Below are 27,528 nucleotides of genomic sequence, written 5' to 3'. Positions count from 1 at the left end.
ACTGAACTAAAATGCACGAATAATGTTGTTACTGCTATAAGTCTGACAAAGGGCAGCTAATTATTTGCTAAATGATTTCATCAGTCTTTATATATGGCTTGTTTGACAAAAAGGCCACTCAACCAAAGATGAGTTAAGATTTAATTGTCCGTTAATAATATCCACAGGCCTTTCTAAGTATTCTCACTGTTATAGAAATGGACTTTCTCTCATACTGAAGAGTTGATTTATAAACAGGAATATAAAACTCTTACATGTAAAGAGGTGGCTGTTTTTTAAACAATATCCCATTTGCTTGTTACAAAAAAGGTGTAATCTGCAAATATATCAAAACGTCCCCAGGCATCTCCATCAAAAATACCTTGATTTTTTTCATTTTACTTAAGGAATGCTTTGTATAGCAATAGTGAATGGCTTGTCTCTCGATCATTTTCTAAACAAAATATGAGGTCCCTGAGGTTGACCCGCGTTGTCCTTTGTCGCGTAACTGTCGTTCCAACTCCAGAACTTCCTGGGACTGCTGTATTTGTTCCAGGACCCTCTGTCCCTGATCCAGGTCCCAGAGAATCCACTTTCCTTTTCTTCCTAGGACCAATTGCTGCTAATGCAGTTAAATTGGCATCCCTTTGCCTCATCTGTTCTAACTCTTGTTGCTGCATCTCCTTTGCCTTCTGTTTCAACCTAAGTTGTTCTGGATCTTCTTGCCTAGATCGAGACTTTGCTGCTCGCATTAAAATTTCTCTCTCTTGTTCATCTTTCCTCTGTTTTTCAATTTGATCAAGCTGTTCAAAGAATTTGAGCTGTGCCCGGACATCACTTGCCTGTTCATATCTTTCATCATCCTTATAAGAAAGATTCTTTTGTTGGGCAGTTTCTGATACTTTTTCTATGAGATTTTTTAGCCTTTGTTGTGTTGCATGTGACACGTAACTTACTACATCAGGATGCAGTTCTGTTATTCCATGCTTTTTAGCTATTTCTAATATCCTTCTTTGTAAAGGTGCTGAAAGGAGAAAGGTTTCATCTTCACAAGATCTTGTTAATGTGCCCACTAATTCAGAATTTGTTGCCAATATCCTCGCACTCTCCTCTGATAAGTTTACTCCTGCCATTGATGCAACATCACTAATGTCGTCGTCATCATCATCTCTGAAAGAACAACCTCCAGGTTCTTTAAGTTTATTCTTTTGTGCAGCAGCCACTTGTGCTGCCTTGGTGCCAGGTAACACAGCAGTAGAAAGGGCTTTGGTGCCGGGTAACACAGCAGTAGGAACAGCTTTGGTGCCAGGTAACACAGCAGTAGGAAGAGCTTTGGTGCCTGGTAACACAACAGTAAAAAGGGCTTTGGTGCCAGGTAACACAGCAGTAGGAAGAGCTTTGGTGCCTGGTAACACAGCAGTAGAAAGGGCTTTGGTGCCGGGTAACACAGCAGTAGGAACAGCTTTGGTGCCAGGTAACACAGCAGTAGGAAGAGCTTTGGTGCCTGGTAACACAACAGTAAAAAGGGCTTTGGTGCCAGGTAACACAGCAGTAGGAAGAGCTTTGGTGCCTGGTAACACAACAGTAGAAAGGGCTTTGGTGCCAGGTAACACAGCAGTAGGAAGAGCTTTGGTGCCAGATAACACAGCAGTAGAAAGGGCTTTGGTGCCTGGTAACACAACAGTAGAAAGGGCTTTGGTGCCAGGTAACACAGCAGTAGGAAGAGCTTTGGTGCCAGGTAACACAGCAGTAGGAAGAGCTTTGGTGCCAGGTAATGCAGCAGGTTTGACTCTAGGAATTGTTTGAAGCTGATTTAGTTGAATTTGCTTACGAGTAGTGAGCATGATACACTTGTGTGGCTGTTGCAATGCTACCATAGGAGTTTGTGTCAATGTTACCTGTGGAGGTCTTATCAATGCCCCTGGTTTCTGTGGCTGTTGGACAACCAGAGGCTTAGGTTGTCCTTGTTTGCTAACGCTGACCAGTGTGGGTTGTGTCAGAATGACTGGTGGCTGCAGAGTGCTTGTGACAGTGGTATTGGTCTTCTCTGCTGTGGACTGACTAGAGCTGCTCATCACCACTGCTGTCAGGGCAGTTGTTGCCCTCATCTCGGGCTGTTGTTCTTGACTTTGCTGGATAAAAGCAGCCGAATCTGGTGTTAACTGTCTCAAGGCAGGTAAACTCCCCTTCAGGAAAGGCACAAGGTAAGGTTTAGGTGAAGAATTAAGTTCATGATATAACCTATTGGTAAAATCTTCTGCTTCAATTTTCCCATCCAGCAGATTCTGTACTAATTCTTTGATATTTGCTGCTGTCTCTGTAGACTGTTTACTAGATGAGGTCATTTTTATTAATGTAGATAGAAAATTCTTACATTTCTTCACATTTTCCAGAAACAACAGGCTTGACACCTCTCCATTGACAGCCCCAGGTAGCACATGTACTCTGTTAGACATGGCACCTTCAGGAGGGTGAGTACCCCCAGCTGCAGATACTGAGAACAACATGAAGATCAGAAGGTTGAGGGGTTCAGCCGTCCCTTCCTGGTCACCAACTGTGATGTTTAAAACCTAAACCTGTGGTTGCCTTATATTAAAAGCTTTAGCACCAGTCTTTGGGCATTAACGTATTAGTAAAGAGGAAAACATATGGAGTTCAGAAAGTTTAAAGGCCTATATAGCCTAGAGTTCCAGCCTGGCTGGGTTCTTCCTCAACTCCTCCACCACAAGCCTGCTTCAACCACAAACTACCTAGAAAACTGAGTGTGGAAGCTTTTTATAGCTCCAGAGCAGAGGCGGTCCTTACACACTGCTTCAAGCTGATTGGTAGGTGTCATCCAAATCCAGTGGTTCACTGGACTTGAAGATGGTCTCCAGTTGAGTTCACAAAGTGCTTAGCTTCTGAGAACAATACCTTCTTAAGGGCCAGCCAGGTGTGGATTCAATGTAATTAAATTTAAGTAGGCTAATCAGCAATAGATTAAATAGATTACTCCACCCAAAGGGGTGTGTAGGTGTTAATCCTTCTTTGAGGCAACTCCAAGTTTAAGATATTTGAGCTTTTTCTGATGAGTGTAAAATTCATTGACTGCCTTGCTCCTCCCCCATCTCCCCCCCCCACTCCACTTAATTCAATCAGTTTAAATTAATCTCCAGGTGGACCTTTTGAGTATCCGCCAAATCCCATTATTGTCTCACACTTCCCAGTTGTTGAGGGAGCAGGTCCAGCAGGTCAATGGGCTTGAAACTTTCACACAGAAGATTGAAGGTGTATAATGTGTTGTAGAGGGACTGCAGCCTCAGTCACCCAGACCACAGAGACCTGGTTAGCCTTTTATTGCTGTTTCCACTTCTGACCCTCAGCATCTGGTATTGCAGGTTGGGGTATGGACATAACTGAGGAGAGATACTGATGGATCTTGGATATCCACATGTGACTAAGCCCTCTTGTCCTATGATAACTAAGGGCAATGGATTTGTTCCTCTCCACTTATTTCTCAGATATTTATGCAATAAGTATAATTGGATCTTTGATTACCTACCTTTCTCTTGTTAGTGGGCTTGTGAAAGCTTACTTAGGGCTTTCTCATCTTCATCAAGGATGACCTTGGAATATGCTGATCTCCATATTTACATCTATGTAATTGGAAGTCATTATCATTGATTAAGTTAAGTGAGGAGAACCAGTAATGTATTTTTGACATTAGCTACTATATGGTAAAATATTTTAGCCTTATTTTTTTTGTTCAGAAAAAAACATGCAAATTGGTTTTATTTGAGACAAAGTTGAATTGGAGATAAATAGCTTTGCTACAGCTGGCTAGATTAGTTGACTCAGAAGACTGAATTTGGAGGGCTGGATGAGCACCTGGTTATGCATGAGTCCTTTTTTGCCGGGTTAGGGCTAGTTCAAGATGTCTGGAAGGTAGTTAAAGGTAGTAGATTGGAGGTCTGTGGGATAGGTATATTTGAGAATAAGCTTAGAGATCTAAAAGCTGAGATTAGGAGGTGAAATAGTATAGAGAGAAGCAGACCCAGGATCTAGCCATGGGAAATACTGAAGGTTACCAGGCATGACCTAGAAAAAGGTATAGCAAAGGTTACTGAAAAGAAGTAGTCTTACATGTAGAAGAATGAGCAGAGGGGTATCCCTAAAACAGACGAGGGTGATTAACAATATTACAAGGCTTCAGAGAGATTGAGAGTTAGGTCTAAGAAAGGCTACCAGATTTGACATTAGGAGATCATTGATAACTCTGAAAAAAGCAGTCTCGATTGAATTCTGAAGTCAGAAGATGAATTGTGGTGGGGTCAGAGTATAAGGAGAAGCAGTGGAGGCACCTATTGTAAGCAATCTGCTCAATTTTTCTTTTTTTTTTTTAACCACAAATGGCAAGAGATGGACAATAGCTAACAGAGAGAAAGATAAAGTGAGCTTCTTGACTATAAGGAAGACAAGAGGCATCTCAGTAGAGAGCAGCTAGTAGACAGGACGATGGAAGATAGCTGAGAGGACAGCCTGATGGAGATTGGACAAAATGGGATCACTTGTACATACAGCCAGGCTAGCTTTGGTGAGGAGAAAAGCTACCTCATGTGGTAGGGTTAGAGGTATCAGTAGCAGAAGGCATCTGGGTGATAAGAGGTGAGTAAGAGAGGAGAAGGCAGTGCTCTGAGCAAACTGGCCTAAGGTTGTTTTCAGTCAAATGAGTCAATATTCTTAGCTGGGAGGACAGGGGGTAGGGGGATCTCTGGGAGGTTTGAGGAAGAGTCGATATGCATTTCCAAGTCCCCTAGTTGGAGTGGAGGAGAAAGATTGAGCCATGTATCAAATTCCTTGTGGAAGGAAGGGGAGTGTCCTGGAGGTCTGTAGACAGCAGCAACCTGGATTCTGATTGGGCGCTATATGCGGACTGCATGAACAAAGGAGAGATGACAATGCTGGTAGGGGTCAGATTGGGAAGCAAGGAAAATCCTAATTCTCTCTTCCCTGCTCCAGTCCTTGACTGATACTTTGGGGATGGGAAATGAGTAAAGGTACAGTGAAAGTTGGAGTGGCCAGGGAAGCTGTGATCCACAGGGAGCCAGGTTTGAGTGATAGAAGATAGAATGATAGAACAAATTGATGAAATCCACTTTGCCTATGGAACAGGTATTCCAGAAGACAGCATGGAAAGAAGGGGACAGTAAGGGATCCAAGTACTGGGGGATAGGGAAGGGTTTAGAATCACTGGGATTGGAAACATGATGGTCAGGGTTATCTACCCATTAAAAGAAAAAATTAGAATGTTAGTGCTAATAAGGTTATAACCTTAAACTGGAATCCAACTGAGTTTCAGAATCCTTTATATAATTACTGATTACAAAGTAATATCATTCTAATTTCTGATTATAAAAAACCTAAGTATTCTACATTTTCCTGAGCCTCACAGTTGCTTAAAGGTCTTGGGATAATCTTATTTTTTTAAGCAATAAACTAAAAGCTCCTTAAGGGACATCTCTCAGTGGTACTGCTCACAGTCTTTCTAAGTCTCTGGAAGCTGAGCTGGCTTTGGCTGTCGTCTCTATTTGGATCCAGGTGAGGCAACGAGGGCTGGATGGCTAAGATGTGCTTTACTCTCTTGAACCCTAGTTAGGGGAACTGATAGAAATCCTATGTACTCCTCTTCTTTTTGTTGAAGGGTAATGGGAATCGAGGGGCTTGCTTCCTGACACTGCATTATTGGGGTTTACTTCATAAGTTGCCTATTTGACTGTAGTCCTGCTTTGAGAAAATACTTATTAATTTCTGAGAACTCTATCTTCAGTCTACCAGAAATGACTTGTTTAATCAATCTGCTCAACCAAGTTTGTCACATGTTTCTGTCTCAAAGTATTCCCTGAATCATACTTTGAATCAGAGCATTAGCACTGATAGAGCCTGTTGCTAGTGTTGCTAGGGCATGAAATTCAGCTAAGTAGGATCATGAAACAAAAACCAACAGGACCCTATTATTAACTAGGATCCAAAGCCTCAGATGCCAGATGAGGCTCAAAACTTCATGGCTGCTTCAAGTGGCAGAATACCACATTCCTAAATGACTCATGGGAATTCCATGGTAGGTAGAATATATAGCAATCATGGAGTCAAACCAGGATTGAGAAGTGCATTCATCTAGTACATGGGACACCCTGGTGGAAACCAGAAAAGTCCTTGTTCTCTTTAACATGCTTCATTTGGTATTTGGTGCTTTGATCAAATAAACCCTAATGGGTGACTTACCACTAGTCCAGACCTGCTAATTGATCCTGCTTCTAGGACTCATGACTGAGCCTCACAAACATGTGAAACATAAAGGTTTTTAAGCAAAAGCTGTCAGCATCATGGCTTATCAGTCTTCTTTGCAGAGCTATCACCCTCTTGCAAGCAGACTGGACAGACTTAAATAAAAAATTATCTTCATATTTCCGCTCATTTTTTCTGAACTGCTGGAATCTCTCCTAGGGATGTTGCAGGCTAAAGCTTCCTAGCCCCAATTTGTCAGAAGTACATAATAAACTGTCGGGGCAGCTAGTTGGCCCAGTGGATAGAGCACCAGCCCTGGAGTCAGAAGGACCTGAGTTCAAATCCAGCCTCAGACACTTAATGCTTACTAGCTGTGTGACCCTGGGCAAGTCACTTAACCCCAATTGCCTCACTAAAAAAGAAAGAAACTGTCTAAAGTTGTAGTCTCATGTCCATCAGAACCATCAAAGGTATGTGGGTCACTAGTCTCTCAATTGATCAAGGGCAGAAGAACCTGCCTCTTGCTTCATCACTTATAGTCCCTTCCCTAAGCAATGTTTTCTAACACTTATGTAAAACTTGTTCCCCACCACCCCTTCAGAAAGGAAGTAGAGACAAGTGGGACCTAGTCCACTCTGAGATCTTGTCTTTCCAGCCTTGCTCCTGCCAGTCCTTTTGTGATTCCCCCAGTGATTCTAACCTTATCATTGGCTGTACTCATATCTAACACTGGATATTGGTCATCTTTCTATTAGTTCTTGCTCATATTATGACAAGCAGGGGTGGCTAGGTGGTGCAGTGGATAAAGCACTGGTCCTGGATTCAGGAGTACCTGAGTTCAAATCTGGCCTCAGACACTTGACACTTATTAGCTGTGTGACCCTGGGCAAGTCACTTAAGCCCCATTGCCCCACAAAAAACAAAACAAAACAAAATATTATGACAAGCAGGAATAGCTCCCTCCTACATGGTACTTCTTGTTATCCCAGTAACAAGGGGGCTACACAGACAACCTGGCCTTACTCCATCTGTTTTCAGTGGTTATGCAGAAGGAGCTGATGTAACTGTCTTGTCTTTCAATGGAACTACTATAAATTTGTTATGCTTCCTTCTTCTTACAACAAGGACAGGGCCAAGAAAAAGCAAAGGAGGAGAGGAAAGGATATTAGCTTGAACTCAAAATGGTTCATAAGAATCTGGTCCAACTCTAATCTGACTGAGTAGATTGAGCAAGATATGTGGTTGCTAAGAAAATAATCACTCCCTGCTCATCACCTGTGCTCAACTTTGTAGTGGGTCTTTCTGAATTTAGCTAGACTGGTGCTGAGGTGACAGATGGACTAGTAATCTCCATGCTCATCTTCAGGAAGCTTTCCTGGTTTGGTGGAATTTCTGTTAATGTTCCATTAGCATCCCTTCAGGAACTTGGAGAAAGTATCCATACCAAGATAAGGCATTGAAGTGTTTTAAACTAGACTTATTCCATTGATGTAGGGAACTCCTAGTGAGAACACTTGATTTATTTACATATCTACCTTTCCTAAGTTTCTAATCATGGTGTTACCTGTCAGCACTGAAAGATTGTGTGACTGGCTTCTAGGGCTACACTCAATAAGTATGAGTTGAACCTTGAACTGAAGTCTGATGGCAAGACTGGCTCTTCAGTGTTAAAGAAAAGCAATACATGTATCATTGTTAATATCCCATGTGGCATCATAAGCACTTTTTTTTGTTGTTAAACTTTTGAGTTGTTGGAAGAGATGGTTAAATAACCATACCCCTAGCCTTGTTAGCGAGGGATAGTCATACGGACTGGATCTATGATTTCTTTCTTAGTGGATTCCCAAGTGAGGAAACTTACTTCGCCAATGTAGTTTGATGCCTTCTTTACAACTAAGTATCTGTAGAGATGCCTAATTGTCTGGGAAGTCGACTGACTTGCCCGATGTCTCACAATTTTTATATCAGATGTGGGATTTGAACTTGGGTCTTCTACTTCGAAGGCTGGCTCTCTATCCATTATGCCTCAACGCCTTTTTTTGCAGGAAAGGAGGCTTGAGTGACTCCAAAGAGAGTATGTAGTGCGGCTCCTTCATGTAGCTATAGATTTCTTTCTATGATTTGAGAGAGGTGCCACCAAAAACAAATTATCTCTAGAAAAGCCTGACACTTGATGGGTATCATAATTACTGCCTAATTATTATTATGGAGTTTATTGCTATACCCTAGACAATATCTCAGCTCTCTGAAGAATTTTGGGATCTGTCTATGGTAAGGTATAGTGTGGTAAAAATTATTGGAGTTTTAACTGACTCATTTGGGAGGGGCCACACCTGGCCCCCCCCCTTAAGTTACTTATGCTACTGAGGTCAGAAGGAGAAACCTCTCCATAGGCAGCTTTTTGAAGGGCCTCCCCTTTTGTGGGAGGGAGATTGAACCCTTGCTGAGGCGGAGGCTGGAGTCACTTACCCACTCTCTCTCTCTCTCTCCTCGGGTTTTTCCTGGTGATGCAAGAAACTAGCAGATGTCCCAGGTGTGATGAGTGAACACAAAAACCCTGCATTCCTTTGAATTAGCTTAATTGGAAATAATCTGGGGATTGTATAGACTTAGGTTAGAGTTAGGAGGATTTATCTGTGTTTCTTTTTCCCTATTTCCTTTTCTTTGATTTTTAATTAATTTCACCTTTGTTGTTTAATTAATACCCAAGTAACAAAATCTGATCCTTTTGTGGAAAAGAAGCTATAAGGCTCCTTTCTTATTGGCCTGGGAGAAATATCTAAAAGGGCAGTTCATAGGGAAGGGAACTTTGAACCTAGAGGTCCCTCATTATTTCCAGAACCCCAGTATTTCAGCGAGTCACCCAATTAACTCTCTATATATTAAATTTGGCTCCTACAATAGGAAGGAGCAAACTCATTAGTTACCCAATTAAGAGAGCTTGAGAAGACAGGTATCATTGATCATTATTCAGGTGTTCCTTCAAATACTTGTTTTCCCATTTGGGTATAGTTATTCTGATTCTCATTGGTGGTTCCATTCTGGTTCAAGTGATTGTGCTCACAGGATAGACTAGATAAATGACACTGTAACCTGTGAAGTTCTTCAAGGACTCCTGGCTATGGAGCTTATCACTCTAATAACCACAAGGTTTGGCTCATTTATACTTCAACTGTTCTCTGGCACTGTTCAAAATCTCCAGGCTGATTTGTCCCCCCACGCCCCCCATACTTTTTTTTTCTTTTTTCTTTTTTTTTGGGGGGGAGGAGCAATGAGGGTTAAGTGACTTCTTGTTCAGCTAATACAGTCAAGTGTCTGAGGCTGGATTTGAACTCAGGTCCTCCTGAATCCAGGGCCAGTGCTTTATCCACTGCACCACCTAGCTGCCCCCCTTTTTTCCTTACTGAAGATTGATGAAAACTCTCGAAACTTGAAGCTTAATGTTGAGTTAAGCCAGCTAGTTTATGACTAATCAGATTAGATAATAATTGTTCCCATAAAATTTTTTCCTCTCCATCCTTCCCACTCTCCTAGGCCAACTTAAAATAAATTTTTAGCCATCAAGGCATTTTTTGCAATCTTTATCCTCTGCCTGAGAACTGGAGATAGAGCCATTAGTCTGCCTGATTTCTAGGTAAGTGTCTACTTGGATTGTTGCATAGAATCCTTGGTTGTGACCTATTCTTTAGGCTGGAGAAAAGTCACTAAGCACTGTCATTTTGGAACTGGCAAAAATGCTCACTATTGCTATTGCAACCCATTGCATGCTTATTTGTTCTTCCACATCTTCCCCAGAGATGGAGGAAACCATTCTTTTTTTTTCCTTCATCACTATTCTCACCTGCCCCACTATGTTTGATCCCATGTTTTCCTCTATTTAAATTGTACTCGCTTACAGTCATGTGTTGGGAGATCATTGTTTTTCCCTTGGGCTCAGGAGGTTGTCAGTGAAACTGAAGTATATGGGCTTGTTGGGCCTAAACTTGGCTGTCTAGCTCTTCTTGAAAAGAGCATCTGAATCTTGACTAGTGGTGGGGGTTATCAATGCACCACTCTGGCAAAAACAGTAGCAAAGCCAGATATCAGAATGATGCCCTCCTCATTTCATTTCCCATAAACAATATGTATGGGGAGGATTGCCATGCAAATCCCCGATAGAGAATTGAATGCCTTATTGCCCCTCTTCCTCCTTTAGAAATGCCATGATTTGGCTTCCTATCCCTAAATTCCCAGTATACTTAGAGAATATGTGTGCCGGCAATATTAGATGTGCAGGAGTTCTCTTCATTATTGGATTGCCTGAGGGATGCTCCCACCTAAGTTCAAAGTTTCTGACTCTTTCTGTCAAGAATTATACATTGCCTTATTCCAGTGATTCAGTACTTCTTGATTTCTGCCTCTGACTTTTTACTTTCCCAACTACTGGATGAGTTTTGTTGGCCCCTGTAACTTCCCTCAACCTAGTCCCTTTATGTTGCCTTAAATTCAGCTACTCTTTGAGGAAGAGTACTGAGAATACATGAACACTTTCATGTTCTAAAAGCCAGATAAGAATCCATTTAACATAGGTACTTGTGCTTCTGATAAGAAAAATGAAATACTGGAAGCAGCTAGGTGGCACAGTGGATAAAGTACCAGCCCTGAATTCGGGAGGACCTGAGTTCAAATTCAACCTCAGACACTGGAATTTACTAGCTGTGTGACCCTGGGCAAGTCATTTAACCCTCATTGCCCCACAAAAACAAAGAAAAAAAGAAAAGAAAAGAAAAAGAAAAATCAAATACTGACCCACCCAGCACAGGACCATTTCTGATGTTGCCCACAAGTCTTAAGTCTTGCATGAAAATGAAATCCATTGTTCACCTCCATGGCAGTCAAGGACCAAAATGCACTGTTAATTATTGCTGTTGTCCTCATGGAGCCTGTGGCTCTGTGGGGAAGAGGGGGGATATCTTAGCTGGGAGGGTGAGAGGCAACTTTCCAAATGTCATTCTTGCTCACAGGCTTGGTTAATGGAATTGGCCATTGGCCTTTAGGGTATCCTCAGTAAAAGTGGAGAGTATGTTGACTCTAGATTATCAAGGCCAAATAACTTCAGGATAAGAGGCAAAATGAACCCCTTCCTGCATCAGATCGCCTCTATCTAATGCTTTTATACTCGAACTGGATTAGCAAACACGTAAACCAAAGCCTCATTTCCCATTTAACTAGAAGCTCTCCATTTCTATTTTCTTAGGTGTGTATCCTTGATCCTGTTCTAACTTGAGAATATATTTTGGAAAGAATGTTCTCTACTATACCTCGAGGATCCCATTGTTAAATTAAAGGTTGGTAAATGGGGGAAACTATATTTGTATGTATATGCCTGTGTGTGTCTTGGTTTAGTTACAGGGATATCCTCTTCCCATTTGGGTTTTGCCATGCATTACTCAAGAGTTGTGAAGGCCTTAGAAGTCCTCCTTTACCTGCCTTAGATCTTCACTTACAAGGGCAGATATAAGTCTAGGTAGACCCAACTGGAAGTTACAATGTAAAGAATTAATTGTTATTTGAGGTTTTTATGCCTCGGCGCACACTGGTCTGGGGCTCTGCCAACCGCACAGTGCTCCACCCACTGGTTGTAGCCGTTGTCAGGGCTCTGGCACCTCAAGTCATCACCACTCGCAGACATGGGCCTGGCAAAATTATAATGATGGGAAGCCTAGTGAGGGCAGTCATGTGACTGTCAGAGCGGCCGTCCCATTGGCTGGGGCTGTGTGGGGTGTTTCTAGGTTTGGGGGAGGAGAATTGGGCATTCTAGGTGGAAGCTGGAAAGCAACAGGCGCTCTGCTGCGTATTTTCAGCTGATTCCTGGGCGGTGGTATTTTTTCAGGTATTATAATTTCCCTTTCCTCATTTTATTTCCTTTCCCTTGATCCTACTGATCCTGTTTGTGTTTTTTTGTTTTTTTGGGTTTTTTAAAGTCCGTTCTTGTTAAAATAAATCTTGTTCTGTTTTGAGGGAGGCTGCCGGTCTCCTTCCTTGCCCCAATATTGCTGCGAGCTGCTTAGCTAGCACTCCCCAATTAAAAGTTGGTCCCCACAACATCCCCCAAAATGAAGCAATTAGGAGCAGATTAATATCCCAAATAGCACACTATAGTCAATAAATGGAAACATCGTGCTTAAGATCCTAACATCACATAACAATGCTCTTTGTTTCTGTCGATGCTTATGATGATGACTTGGCAGCAAGATGAGGCATAAAGGGATCTTTTCAGGAAAGGAAATACTTGGAAAGAGGAGGAACACTTATAACAAAAATGAGAGAGAGCCAAGGAGCAACCACAGGCTCTACTGACCACAGAAAGTGAAGGCCTCGAATCAGAAAGGAAGAAATGGACCAATTCTCTGTGACAAAATTAAAACTTCAGGTGGCGCAGTAGATAGAGCACCAGCCCTGGAATCAGGAGGACCTGAGTTCAAATCCAGCCTCAGACACTTAACACTTACTAGCTGTGTGACCCTGGGCAAGTCATTTAACCCCAATTGCCTCACTAAAAAACAAACAAAAAAACAAAAAAACTTCTACTAAAACTTCAGAGGAAAAATGAAACATGTTGCCAACCGCTTTAAAAAAGCTCATAGGGGCAGCTAGGTGACCCAGCAGATAGAGCACCGGCCCTGGAGTCAGGAGTACCCGAGTTCAAATCCGACCTCAGACACTTAACACTTACTAGCTGTGTGACCCTGGGCAAATCACTTAACCCCAATTGCCTCAACAACAACAACAAAAAAGCTCATAGATCCAAAGTGCAAAAGTCCAAAATGCATTTTCCAACACAGACAACATGGCAACGTGTTCATATAAAATTGTTACAGGGATTTCTTGCCTTTTTTTCCATTGGCTGAGCAGCTGTGGGAGGAGGGTGAAGGAGAAATAGCAACAGGGTTCCCAAATTGAAAAAGGGGGAAAACAAAAGGTAGAAGGAATGAAACAAGCAGGATGGTTTTGACAGTTGCATGCTGAATTTTTAATGTGCTTTAAAAAAATTCCCTCCTATTCTATAAAATAACATGGAAGTGCTCATTTTGTTAGTACAATTCAACAAGGATTTTATTCTGTTTATTAAAACTTTTTTTAAAAGTTAGTCAATATCAATATATTGTCCCGTTCACTCAAGTGTTTTGGAACAAGTTGAACTTGCTTATTTAATGAGAAACTACGGTAAATCATCTGGAACTTTACTAGAGAAGGACAGAGAAAGAGAATTGGCTCCCAAACAACTCCAAAACACCACCAGTGGTTACTCACTGTATTTCAGCATGAAACATGCATGGGCAGGGTGGTTCTGTCTTGGTCATATCCCAGATTCTTCTATGTGCTGGCCATGCAAAATGTATGAAGTGGGATCTAGAAATTGAGTCGAATCAATGAACTGCTACAGATTAAATGCCTAGAATGTGCTAGGCATGGAAAGTCCACATAGAAGGTAGTATTTGAGATGGGTAGAAGAAAATCACCAATGCCAAGGTGGTATAAATGAGGAAAGAATACTCTCTAGCTATTGAATAACCTGTGCAAAAGCAGAGGTTAGATTACATGGGTCCTAGTCAAGTGGACTTTCTGTTCACTTTTGTGGAAAAGGAGTAATGTATAATAAAAACTGAAGGTGTGTCAGGGACAGGTTGAGAAGTGCTTTAAATGACAAATAGATACCTCTAGCTCTATTTCCACAAATGTAAACTTCTAATATTTTATGAAGGGAAATGGTCTTAGTCTTCTAGACTATCAATATGGCTACTCTACAACACTGCTACTTACATAAAAATAATTTTTGGTAGTTTGGCATGGCACTAAATAAGTAAATTAGTTTAGGCAGAATTGTCATTTTTTGTTATATTAGCTCTGCCTATTCAAGAGCAGTGATTAGCCTTGTTCTGCTCAGCCCTGGATTTAACTTTTTTTTTCCTTTCCCTAAAATGAAGATGCTAGCCTGGGTTTTCAAAATCAGGAACTCTCCTTATAATATGGGATATGAATGCACCCTCAAAGTGATGGGTGGGAGTTGCAGAATAGCCAACTTTGGTTTGATGATAGGAAAAACTTCCCAGCAATAAACATTATCCAAAAGGGGAATTGGGTGCTTGGGGTAGATAGCAGCAATTTCCCCATCACTTTAGGTCTTCAAGGGAAGCCTGGGTGATTTCCTATCAGGGATTTCAGAGAAGCAATGCCCATTCTGATGTTGGTTAGAGGACATGACCTCTGAGGTCTTCTCCAAAACTGAGAGCCCGCGATCCTATAATTCCCCTTCTTGTATGGCCACCACTATATGCTGGTGTCTGATTCTAGCACCAGAGACCTTTGCCTCCTATCACCCATTCCAGGCTACAAGACAGAATACTCTCGGTCACCAGGAAGAAGATGAGCAAACAAGGAATGAAGAAGAATGTGACTGTTGGAAATCTAAAAGACTCTACAGAGCCCAGACTGGATGGTGCCTGCAGTTTCTAATCTAATCTTTAGCTAAAGTTCCCAAGCCCCGCTTGGCCCAAGTCTGTCCAGGGCTGTTGCCCATGTTCCAACACTGTTCCCTTGCTTTGTCCAACAGGAAATGGGGGCTCCCATTCCCAGGCCCTCCCAGCAATGTCAGGTTGGGATTGGTCACTTTGTCACTGTGGACTGAGTCTATTGGTTGGCCTTCAATTCTGTGTTTGCTATCAGCCAATCAGGAAGCCCTGGGAGCCCTGGCAGGCTTGGTGTGTTCACCTCACATTGCTCCATTGCCATTCAGATAACTAGATAGTTCCCTCTCACAGCCCAAAGAGGGGATAGTGCCAAAATACCATATAGAGAGAAAGATTTTCCCAGAACTTGTAAAACAGAATTATTCTTCTTCTCCTTCCCTTCTGTCTCTTTCTCCTTCATTTTTTCTTCTTCTTTATCTTTATTCTTCTCCTCCGCTTTCTCTGCCTTTTTCACTTCTTTATTTTTTCTCTTTATTCTTTTTCTCTTTCTCCTCCTCCTTTTCCATGTTCTCCTTCAACTCTCCTCCTCCTCCTTTCTCCTTCTTCTTTACTTTTTTCTTCTTCTCCATCTCTTTATTCTCCAGCTCTTTCAACCTCTCCTTCCCCTCCTCTTTCTCTTCTTCCTTCTCTTTTTTCTCCTCATCTTTTTGGGGGGGGGCACTGAGGGTTAAGTGACTTAACCAGGGTCACACAGCTAGTAAGTGTCAAGTGTCTGAGATTGGATTTGAATTCAGGTCTTCCTGAATTTAAGGCCGATGCTTTATCCACCGTGTCACCTAGCTTCCCCTTCCTCCTCATCTTTTACCTTCTTCTCCTCCTTTTTATTCTCCTCCACTTCTTCTTTTTCTTCTTAAAGAAGTCAAGGTAGCGAACCAGGCCTTTTCCAGCTCCTGGGTCCTATAGGCTTGTGAGAGGCACAGAATTAGCCACCCATTCTCTCTGGCTTTGGCCCAGATGTTTTCCTGCTGACACTCCCAGGTTGTTTTCAGCCTCTCCTCTTGTTATTTCCGGCCTGCACTCTTCACCTCCCTCTGTTGGGTTCATTTCCATTACATTTTTCTACCCACTGTAGTGTTTACCAAATGCCTGATTTAGAATCAGCTGAAAATTTCATTAGCATACTCTCCTGCCCTGGAAGCATGGTGGGCCAAGGGAAATACCACTGTAACCAGCTGGGAGCCGATTGCCCTTTTCACTTACATTTTTATTCAAATCATTGGCCCCACCATCAAATGATGCTTTGTCACATAATGAGTTCAGTTTTTGTTTTTGTTTTTGTTTTTTCATCTCCTTCCATCACCAGGATGCTGTGGAAGGCAGGTTCTGGGTTCAGTGCCCATAGGAAATTCTGTCACGCCAATTATTTGAACATATACTTCAGTGTAAGTTCCAATTAAATAAAAAAAATCCTGCAATGTCACTAACCAGTCCTGAGACATGCAACTTGACTGTAACTTAGGAGAGTCACCATGGACAAAGGGGAGAATTCTTCCTGGTACCTCATAGACCCAAGGACTTGTGAAGCTCAGAATGGCTTGGCTTCTTTTCTCTTAAATTTTGATCCAAAGCAGTGATTGTAATTCCCTTCTCAGATACAGACTGAGAACTAATCTCCAACTTAGAATCTTAGCAAATTGCCTAGAGTTCTGACAAATTAAGGGATTCATCCATGTTCAGGAAGCAATCATTCTCAACTCTATCTCTATCTCTACTTCTGTCTCTGTCTCTGTCTCTGTCTCTGTCTCTGTCTCTGTGTCTGACTGATTCTGTTCCTCTTTCTCGGTCTCTGTGTGACTGTCTGATTCATTCTGTTCCCCACTCCCCTCTCTCTCTCTCTCCTTAAAGAAATGGTAGGGCCTCTCCAATAGAACATCGCACCAGCAACTCACACTAAAGTCATCCCAATCAAATAATAATGACTTTTCCTAACTGCCTTCTCCTGATCATGGCCTTGGCAATGCCTTTCCCTTCTCTTTCTTTCCCACCTGTCACATCCATCTGTTACTCAGCCCACATCTCTCAGCTCTGCCCATCCTCTCTGTTCCCAACACCATCATGCTGGTTCAGATTCTCGTCTCCACTGACTTAGACCACTCCTTCACACTTTCACTCCAGCCTCTATTTCATTGCCCAGATTGTGTTTACTGTATGGAACTGGATGGCTATCACATCCACGTAGTCTTGAGATCTAGAGGAATCACACTGGACAAAACATACAATCATAATTTTATCTGGCCAAAACTTCCACTTCCCATCATCCTTCCTTCCAAGTTAGGGGAAAACTATATTTCTCATAAGCCCTCTGACCATGAAGCAATAAGATTCTAGCTCTAGAATGGAAAGGGACCTCAGAAGCTATCTCCTCCAACCCAACCCTATCATTGTATAGAGGAGAAAATGGAGCCCTGGAACAGTACAGTGACTTACCCATGGTCACACAGGTTGTGTTCATCAAAGGGAGGATTTTAACCCAGGCCCGCTGACTGCAGAAGCAGCATTCTTTCCCCTACTGTCTCCTGTGAAAGGTGAATGGGAAAGCCAAGATAAGAGATATACAGGAGGAAAGGGTATGAACTTAGTGCAGTGACCAGAATATAGTAAGCACTTAATAAAAGCTTGTTGACTTGAATTGGGATGAATGGGTTGCTATCTGCATCACCGAAGAGAGTGCCCATCTAAGGCATCAAAGATCAAAGAAGCACAGACCTGGCTCTAACACTGTTTTACTTAGATGTTTCCAGAGGCTCCCTTATTGGTTTCCAAGTAAAATTCAGGCTTCTTGGTCCGGCATTCAAGGCCTCCCACAACATCATCTCACCTTGTCTTTCTGCTCTTTATTTCCATTGCTCTAATCCTCACTCTCTACACGCTAACCAAAATGGTGGTACTCCAACCCCTGAATGTGTCCCTCCCTTCTCCCTGTTGCCCTGTCTGTGAGGGCCCAACTCAAACAGAGGAATACGTGAAGCCTGTCTTGACTCACTCTGGTTGGTTAATGGCTGCTGCCCTGAGCCTCACTCTCATGTCTCCTTGCAGATGCCCATCCAGTAGAGTTGTCCCTGGGCCCTTTTTGATTGCTTCTTAGCACCACTAGACTCTAAGGTCCTGGTGGGAAGAGGTCTTGTTTTATCTAAGTGTTGTGTCTCTTCCCATGTCTAGAACACCAAGTGCTTCTTGCATATTTGTTCAATGATTGGCTGATTGATATAAAATACTTTGTAACCACAAAGCCCTATAACATGTGAGCTGTAATTAATGTGGATGTCCCCCAGGATGTAAGGAAATCATAGGATTGTAGATTTAGGGCTAGAAAGCACCTTTGATATCGTTCAGTCCAAATACCTCATTTTAAATATACAGAAACTGAGTCTCAAAGAGGTTAAGTGACTTTCTTAGGGTCACAAAGATTGTAAGTATCTGAGTTAGAATTCAAATCCATGCTTTTCTGACTCTAAAGTCAATGCTCCATCCATCAGGCTCCCATTTTTCTGACATTTGGAATGTGTGAAATGAATAAGGGCAAGAGAAATTCTTACCCAGTAAACATCATTATTGGGGCAGCCAGGCCTGGATTCAGGAAGACCTGAGTTCAAATTCAGTCTCAGACACTTACTAGTTGTATGACCCTGAGCAAGTCACTTAACCCCATTTGCCTCAGTTTCCTCATCTGTAAATGAGCTGGAGAAGGACATGGATGCCTGCCAAGAAAACCCCAGATGGGGTCATGGAGAATCAGATGTGACTGAACAACAAGAACACCACCTAATTTTATGATTTTTCATCATCTGGCTTTAATGGAGTCAAGCTGAATAACTCAAGAATCAGGCCATCTCAGGCCTGGATGCACTCCCTCCTCACCTCCACGTCTGGGAATCAACACTTCATTCCAAATCTCAGCCCAAAGACCACATGAAGCCTTCCCTGGTCCCTCCTGCTGCCAGTGCCTTCCCCTCAAAATTACCCCGCATTGATTTTGAATGTGTTTTAAATGTACATGTCATTTCTCCCAGAAGAAATAAGACCCATAAGGACAAAGGACTGTTTCCTTTTTTTCTTCATCTTCCAGGGCCCTGGCTCATTGGTCCTCACCAAAAGCTGATTGATTCATCTTAGGGATCATCATCCTTGAAGCTATCCCTGCATTATTAACAGCCATCTCCCAGCCTCCCACTGACACAGTGAAAGCATCAGGTCACAGAGAGAGCTGAAATCAATAAACCATTCAGCAAGTATTTATTATGCACTTACTGTGTGACAGGCAGCGAGCAGAAAGGGTCTTTGGAGTCGAATCTAGTTGAATCCTCTCATTTGACAGAAGACAAAAGAATAAAAAGGGGCAGTGATTCAGGTAAGGTCTCACTGGTAGGATGTGAGAGGACAGGAACTTGAACCCAAGACTTTTCCCAACATGCTTTTGACTCCAGCGTGCTACCACAAAGAGAATTCCTCTCTTTCCATCTCCCAGCGTTGTGGATCAGAGGGCATGAGCCAGAGAGGCCGAGAGCCCAAGAATGTGTCCCAGTGTTCTCAGAGAGCATAGGCAAGAATATGCAAACATAAAATTCATAATGCAATTTTATCAGCTAAGAAATTCTTCAGTCTATTCCAAATAAAATAATAGTTCATCAAATTTATAAGTGTGTTTAATGAAACAGACTACCTCATTGGGTAGTGAGCTCCCTGTCACCAAAAGTGTTCCAACAGAGACTTGATGAGGCCTGCCAGAAATGCTGGAGTGGGGAGCCCTGGATCAAGATCTGGGAAAGAGTTGGCAGTCATGACTCAGTGGGAACAACGCTGTGTTTCGAGGCAGAGATGTGGATTTTAACCCCAGCTCTGCTCCCAGCAACTGCATAATGGTGGATAAGTGACTTCTCCATCCCTGAGCTTTATTTTCTTCATCTGTAAAATGAGAGGGTCAGACTAAATGAACTGGAAGGTCCCTTCCAACTCAAAATCCTATGCATTTATGGACCCCATGAGTTGCTTTAAACAAAACTAAGCCCTCTCAGATAAATGTGACTGAATAAATGGACCCGTTTTCTTTATAGGCCAAGCAGGAATGGACCTTAGACAGATTCAAAGTCCAGCCACCACCACCTGCAGAGAAGGAAACCAAAACCCAGAGAAAGGGTGACTCAACTGGGAGTCAAACAGCCAACTGGGGACCTGGCCAAGAGTGTGACCCAACTCTCCTGACTCCTAGGTCCGTCCCTTGGCCACAGAGCTCCCAGTGACCTTTCAGGACACCTGTGGGTCATTACAAACCAATTCTCCAGCCTGCCAACCTGCCTCTGTTTTCTCTTTGCCGAGCAGCCCCCTGGATTTCTTCTTTTTTTAAGTTTCTTGTTGTTGGTCTGATTTTCCAACTCTTTAATCATCTCTTCTGTTTTCCTCTGAGCCCTCTCCAGCTTCTCCACTTACATTTTGAGTCAGGCGGCCCAAAACTAACTTAGGAGCTGTCTTCACAACAACCCAGGACAGATGAAGTGTTGGATGGGAGACTGGAAAAAGAGGGAGGAAGAGAGAGCAAGAGAGATTTTCAAATAATTTATAAGCTCGTATAAGCTAAAAGGAACTTTCCAAAGCCCACATCTAAGGGTGGATGGATGACACTTCACAGATTTCACTGGACTGGAAGCTCTGTGAGGGGAGGGGCAATCAATGCCTTTGTTTGGATCCCTGGTGCTTGGCACAGAGCCTGGCTCAGCCTAGCCTTAACAAATGCTTGTTGATTGATTGATGAGGAAATTGAGGCCCTAGCCCAAGATCATGCCCAGTGGCAAATAAGACTCAGCATCTTTCCATTCTACCACACTACCCCTATCTAATGCTAAAGCAAGATTTCAATTCAGATTATCTGACACCAAATCCCAGGGTGTGTGTGTGTGTGTGTGTGTGTGTGTGTGTGTGTGTGTGTGTGTGTGTGTGAGAGAGAGAGAGAGAGAGAGAGAGAGAGAGATGTGTGTGATGTGTTATGTGTGTATGAGTGTGCTTATAGCTGGCCTTAAAGGACCTCAGGGGTAACCATTACTTTCATGTAACCTCCATGCCTTAGCACAGTGACCAGCACATACAGTAGGTGCTATATAAATGCTTATTCGCTTCCCTTAAAAGGTATAGCCTATCCATTCATTGTCTGAAATTCCGCCATCAGCAGTCATAAAAGATCCTATACCTCGATGGGAATACTGAGGTCCTTGTAGGTTAGGTTATTTGATCAGAGCTCCATAAGCTCTGACTTAAAACCCAATGGGAAATATCACTCAGGTTAACATACCAGGATTCCTCATCACTGCAATTGAAGTCATAACCCGTGAAACTCTTCCTTGCTGATTTCTGACCTTCAACCTCTCCTCCCCCACCCCCACCCCACCCCTTCCCTCCTGCAGGATTGCTCCAACCTGAAATGATATATTGTTCTTTTCTTTTTTCTTTTTACTCCCTCAATGAGGTCTTCAGTTGGAAACTAAGTAATCGAATGTTGATGATGCTACAGAGAGTATTCCTGTTCAGATCTGCATTAGACTAGATTCTATTTAATTCAATTTAATTTTTAAAAAGCATTCCAAGTTCTTCCTGGTTGCCTAGCACTGTGCTACATTCTGAAGAAACAAAGACAGCAGTGTCCTGCCCTCAAGAAGTTTACATTCTATCGTTGGGGGCTGGGGGAGAGAGAAGAGCATTATGAATCGATCAATCAACACGCATTTATTCCTAAGGCTAGCCACTTAGGATACAAAGTCAAAAATCCAATAGTCCCTGCCCTCAGAGAGCTTACACTCTACTTGGAGATTATTACATACATAGAGATAAATAAACAGTATACAATGGAGACAGTTTAGAACAATGGAAAGATGCCTGGCTCTGCAGTCAGAGGCCCTCTGTCTCAATCCCACCTGTCACATTAGTGTGACCTTGGGCAAGTCACTTAACTCCCCTGGGCCTTAGTTTCTTCTTCTGTAAAATAAGAGGTTGGACTAGATCCCTTCTCCCCTTCCAGCCCCTCCCAGCTCTTTTGGTCTCTTGAGGTCCCTTTTGACTTAAGCTTTCATCCTCTTAATTTGTCTTATAAGCCCCTGTCCTCCAGCAGTGTCTCCCTGCTAGAAGACAAGCTTCCAGGGCACAGGTGCTAACCATGCCTTGATCTGACATATTCCTGGCTCCCATCCATGAATGTTGGCTAAACTCAGTCTAGTTCACAGAACTTCAGACCGCAAGGCCTCAGAGGCTCTCTGATCTAACCTTTATCAAGACAGGGGTCTCCTCAGCAGCATCCCTGACACAATGCTCCTCCGCTTCTGCTCTTTGTTGTTTAGCAGTTTAGTCATGACCCATGGGCAAAGCTACTGGGGTGGTTTGCCATTTCCTTCTTAAAGGGATTAAGATGAAAGAGGTCAAGTGACTTGCCCAGGGTCACACAGCTAGTAAATATCTGAGGCCAGATTTGAACTCAGGTCTTCCTGACTCGAGGCCCAGCCTTCTATCCACTGAGTCACTTGGCTGCCACCTAGCTTCTGCTAAGAGACCTCCAGTGATAGAGTGAGTCTTTCCATTTTCTGAGAGCTCTGATCATTAAAAAGCTTTGCTTCATAATGAATTGATCCAAGCTGACCTTTGTGGAGTCACACAGATCAAAGAGAGTCGTTCTTTTACATGTGAGCCTTTGGAACACTTGAAGATGGCTGTCATCTCTGACCCTCCCCCCACCTCCAGTCTTCTCCTTTCCAGACTAAACATCCACCATTGCTCCAACCAGACCTCACTTCTGAAAGCCTCAGTTCTTCAGCTATGCTCCAGAATGAGAAGAAATGCTCAGGATCCAAGCACCAAAGTGCCTCGCCCCCTTCCGGGGAGCTTCCCCATGAAGCCTTCCCTGATTTCACCCCTCCCCCAACATCACCGAGAACGCTCTCTCTTTACTCAGATGTTTCTGGAAGGCTTTGTCTCCTCCTTTGCCCTTAGTCCTTTCCCCCTTGGATCACACTCACCTGTAAATCCGTATATGAACAGTAACCCCCTCTCCAAATATACTGTAATCTCCTTGAGGGCAGGAAACAGACCATTTTTCATCTTTGTACACTGGTACCTAGCACGATGAGCTAGGTGATCTAGTAGACAGAACACTGGGCCTGGAGTCAGGAAGACCTCAATTCAAATCCAGCCTCATACACTTACTAGCTATATGAACCTGGGCAAGTGACTTCACCGTGGTTTGCCTCAGCTGACAATGAGCTGGAAAAAGCAATGGCAGAACACTCCATTATCTGTGCCAAGAAAACCCCAAATGGGGTCACAAAGAATCAGGCATGACTGCAGCAATTGAACACCACCTACCTAGCACAATGCCTTGAACACAGTAAACTGTTAATAAATATCTATACATCTATTGAATTACATACCACATGGAACTTCCCATTATGAGGGACAGTTTCTTAGAGGAGATGATAGATGGCAGTTGAGTTAGTACTTGAAGGATGGGTAGAGTATCAAATCACAAATATGGCAGAGCAAACAGTCCAGTCGGATTAATATCTAAGGTGTGGGGGCTGGAAATGATAGGATATACTCAGAGTTCCCCAAATAGTCCAGAACAACTAGTACATAGGCCCATGGGATCATAATTATAAAGCCAGAAGCAACCTCTGGGATCATTTAGCCCAATCCTTTCATTTTACAGATAGGGAAACTGAGGCCAAGAAAGGCTGATTGATTTGATTAAGGTTATGCCACTAATATGTGGTAAAGGCAAAATTTGAACCCAGGTCCTCTTAGAGTAGCTACAAATAGGTGGTACAATGAGTGCACAATAAGTTCAAATCCTATCTCAGATACCGACTGTGTGAGCTTGGGCAAGTCTCTTAAACCTCCCTTTGTCATGGTTTCCTCATCTATAAAATGAGGGGGATGGGCTCCATGGCATCTAAGGTCTTGTTCAGCTCCAAGTCTCTGCTGCTAACAACAAAGCCCTACCTACCCATGCAAGGCTTCTGTTTCCTGAGGCAGGCAGTGTGGTACAATGGGGAGAACACAAGATTGAGCCTACCTGTGTGATTTTGTGAAAGTCGCTTGAACTCTCTGGGCCAGAGTTTTCCTCATTTATAAAATGAAAATGTTCAACCAGATGACATTGAAGGTTCATCCCAGCCTGAAATCTATGAGTGGAGAACGGTCAGAGAAGGAGAGATTTGTATTTCCCCTATTGCTCTGCACACTCTTCATCCTTAGGGAAACCAGAGAGAAGGCAGCTAGTAGGTTAACACCCCATCAGTGATTCTCTCATCGATGTTTGTTCTGTTGCCGTCTCTTCCTTGGCCTCCCCTTGAGCACGCTGTTTATGCCATGACACAGAGCGGATTAGCCAATCTGCCCCTAGGGATGCCAAAGGGTTAACCCTGGGAGACCGGCCAGGCCTATGGATGACACCAGTTCTGCAGAGATAAATATCGTCTCCTTTCTGAGCCAATCACATTTGGTTCTCATCAAAATCACTCCTCTCCAAAGCTGCATTCCAAGCGCTTGACATCCCTTTAGTCTGATGCTAATCCAGTTGAAAAAATGAATTCGCTCTAGACAAGAAACTGTGTTCATAGCTGTGAGCAGAGTGGCCCCCTCCCAGCCTGGTGTCTTGGAGAGAAAAACAGAAAGTCAGTTGATTGCAACACGGGTGGAAAAAATACATTTTTCTTGATTGGCCTTCAAGGTGAACCAATGAAAGAAAACAGGCAGCGTGAATCTGTAATGACCAGCTTCTTTTGTCAGTGCAGGCTGCTCAGTGATGGTGCAAGGAGATCTGATTCCAACTGAGGGACCTGGGTTTAAAAGTTCACAGACTACTTTTGGGCTTACTGATTGATTTCCATAAATCATCTCCCTTGATCTTCACAACCCTGTGAAGTAGGTGTCTTATTATTCCCATTTTATAGATGAGGAAACTGGGAGGTAAAAGAAGAGATGTCTTAGATCACACAGAATAAGGGAGGATTTGAACCCAAGTCTTACTAAGCTCTGAGTGTATCTCTATTCACTGTAGCTTGATGCCTCAGTTTCCTCATCTGTAAAATAAACTGGAGAAGGAAAAGGCAAACCACTCTAGTATCTCTGCCAAGAAAACCCCAGATGGGGTCAGGAAGAGTCAGACATAACCCAAATGAATGAACAAAAATAACAAAATTTCGCTTACCCCTAAAACTTGACCCGAAATTGTTCAGCATGGCCCCTGGCACATAGTAGGTGCTTAATAAATATTTATTGAATTGAGTTGAACCCCAAAAGATGACAAAGGCCAGCATGCTTAGGCCTATTTCTTCTCTGTCATAGTCGTTTTACTCTAACACTGAGTTTTCCAACTCTTCCCAACATCACTGACCCCTTTACCCCATATCCTGCCTTTACTAGTTAAGACTATCCTGGCAACGCATCCCCAGGCCCCCTTTTTCACTTGTCATCGTGGTCCGTGATACTACGTGGCTGCCGATCATGGAACCCCACAAGCTCAGCAGGGCCATGTTTCCAGACTCCTCAGACGGCAGTGGAGAGAGGCATGGTGGGCACAAGGAAGGCTTGGCTGGTTGCCATGCACAGGCAGGAAAGGAAAGTCCATTAATGAGGATGTGTGCAATTAAGAAAGGAACAGGGCAAGGAGGGAAATAGGAATGGGAACACCCAGATGGGGGGACTTGGTGGTGCCTTGGGACCCTGGAAATATCCAAAAACTTCAAGCGAGGCCAACTCCTCCAACTGCTCCTCGCAGGGGAGGATCTGTGAAAAATATATGGGAAAACCCAGACCAGAAGTACGCAGAATGGGCAGGCCTCCGGGTCCTTGATCTGCTCCACCAAAGAAGGTACCCACGCCACCAGTGAGCTCATAGAGTTTTCCAATTATAAAAGAACCCCAAACAGAAGTCTTTTGACTGAATTTGAGTGGGAGGGGGTGGATTGAATTAAATTAAATCCAACTGGTTTTCATGTGAATTGATGCTATAGAGAGAAGGGAAAGAAATCTCGTGTTGGTATAGTCCAAAGGGCACTGATGGGAGTCAGAGGACCAGGGGCCCTCATCCCATATCCATGGAACTAGAGGTGAAAACAACTTACAATTAAAGCCAAAGGGTCATTCTGGAAGAGAAAATGATTACTCTAGAAAAGATGGAACAAGGGTAGGGCACCTAGGCCTTTGTCCCAGTTCTGTGATGTTGGAGGAAATTTATAGCACAGCCTGTCTTTCTGGAGGAAGAAATAATAGCATTTAGCTCCCAGTGAGCAAGAATAATTAGTTCATAGGATCATGGGTATTGATCTTAGAACTTAGAGGCTACCCAGTTTAATCCACACATTTTATAGGTGAGCAAACTGGGACCCAGAGAGGTTAGAGGACTTGTTTGAGAAAACAGGCAGGAAGTGCAGAGCTGGCATCAGAGCCCTTCTGTCTGATGCCAGCTAGATCACTGGGAAAGACATCCATGCCTGACTTTTCAATTAGGTTTGCCAAAATACTTAATTTGTTCTCTGACTTATTTTTACTCTTTATTATAAAGGATGACCAGTAGCTAGCTGGTACAGTGGATAAAGCTCTGAGCCTGGAGTCAACTTGATGTATTCAAATCCAGACTCAGACATTTCTTAGCTGTGTGATCCTAAGTAAGTTGCTTAACTTTGTTTACCTCAGTTTCCTCATCTGTAAAATGAATTGGAGAAAGAAATGACAAAAATCACTCTGGTATCTTTGCCAAGAAAAGCCCCAGTGGGGTCACAGAGAGCTGGACTAAATGACTAAACAACAACAATAAAGGAAGACTCTCTGGGTGGGGGAGGAGAGAAAAATACACAGAGAAATGAAGATGACCAAAACAAATTCTGACTCAAGCATATCTGTAACCTTGGACAAGTCCCTTACCTCCTCTGCTCTTCAATTTCCATATCTGTAAAAGTAGGGGAGAGGTTGGACTAGATGGCCTCTAAGATCTCTAACTTGTATTGCATAAGATTGGATTGTCCATCTGCCACTTCTCTCTCTCTCTCTCTCTCTCTCTCTCTCTCTCTCTCTCTCTCTCTCTCTCTCTCTCTCTCTCTCTCTCCCTCCCCCCTCTCTCTCCCTCTATCTCTCTTCCTCCCTTCCTCTCTCTCTCTCCTCCCTGTCTATCTTGATCTGTCTTTCTGTCTACCTGTCTATCTCATCTATCTATCTGTCTGTCTGTCTGTCTGTCTGTCTGTCTGTCTGTCTCTGTCTACTAGCTAGCTGTCCATCTAGTTATCCAGCTCTCCAGCTATTTAGCTCAAAGATTCTTAGCCTTTTTATGTGTGTGTCTGAGGTTCTTTTTTGCAGGGTGGCATAGCTCGTTCCCCTTTTTGAAAAGCATATTTTTAGATGAATAAAATAAAATTTCTTAAAATATATGGTTTTTTTAGTAATAAACATTTTTTATAGTTTTGGGCTCCAATTTTTATCCCTTCTTCCCTCCCTCCCCTGCCCCCACTTTGAGGCAGTAAGCAATCAGATATAGGTTTTACATGTACGATTATGTAAAACATGACCATATTAGTCATTTTGTGTAAGAAAACTTGAATAAAAGAAAAAAATGAAAGTAAATGAAACATAGCCTGCTTCAGTCTGTGTTCCATCAATATCAGTTCCTTCTCTGGAGGTGGAGAGTGTGCTTCATCATGAGTCCTTTGGGATCGTCTTGGATCATTGTATTGCTGAGAACGGTTGTCTTTCACAGTTCTTCATCAAACATTGTTGCTGTCTGTATACATTTTCCTGGTGCTGCTCA

At 42.9% G+C, this 27,528-nt stretch overlaps 1 protein-coding gene across 1 annotated transcript in view; it reads right to left on the bottom strand.

Moving 5' to 3' along the window:
- Positions 1-377: 377 nt before the first annotated feature.
- The window catches only part of LOC122754531 (transcription initiation factor TFIID subunit 4-like), a 49,919-nt gene continuing 22,768 nt past the window's right edge, over positions 378-27,528 (bottom strand). Inside the window, exons 2-3 of the mRNA XM_044003062.1 lie at positions 1,725-2,473; positions 378-1,211 (exon numbers count right to left, since the gene is read on the bottom strand). Of these exons, the coding sequence (XP_043858997.1) occupies positions 378-1,211; positions 1,725-2,473 (1,583 nt within the window). The remainder of the gene's footprint in view (positions 1,212-1,724; positions 2,474-27,528) is intronic.

Source organism: Dromiciops gliroides, chromosome 4, assembly GCF_019393635.1.
Source record: "Dromiciops gliroides isolate mDroGli1 chromosome 4, mDroGli1.pri, whole genome shotgun sequence".
In the NCBI taxonomy this organism is placed as follows: Eukaryota; Metazoa; Chordata; class Mammalia; order Microbiotheria; family Microbiotheriidae; genus Dromiciops; species Dromiciops gliroides.
This window is presented reverse-complemented; position numbering and strand designations above follow the sequence as displayed.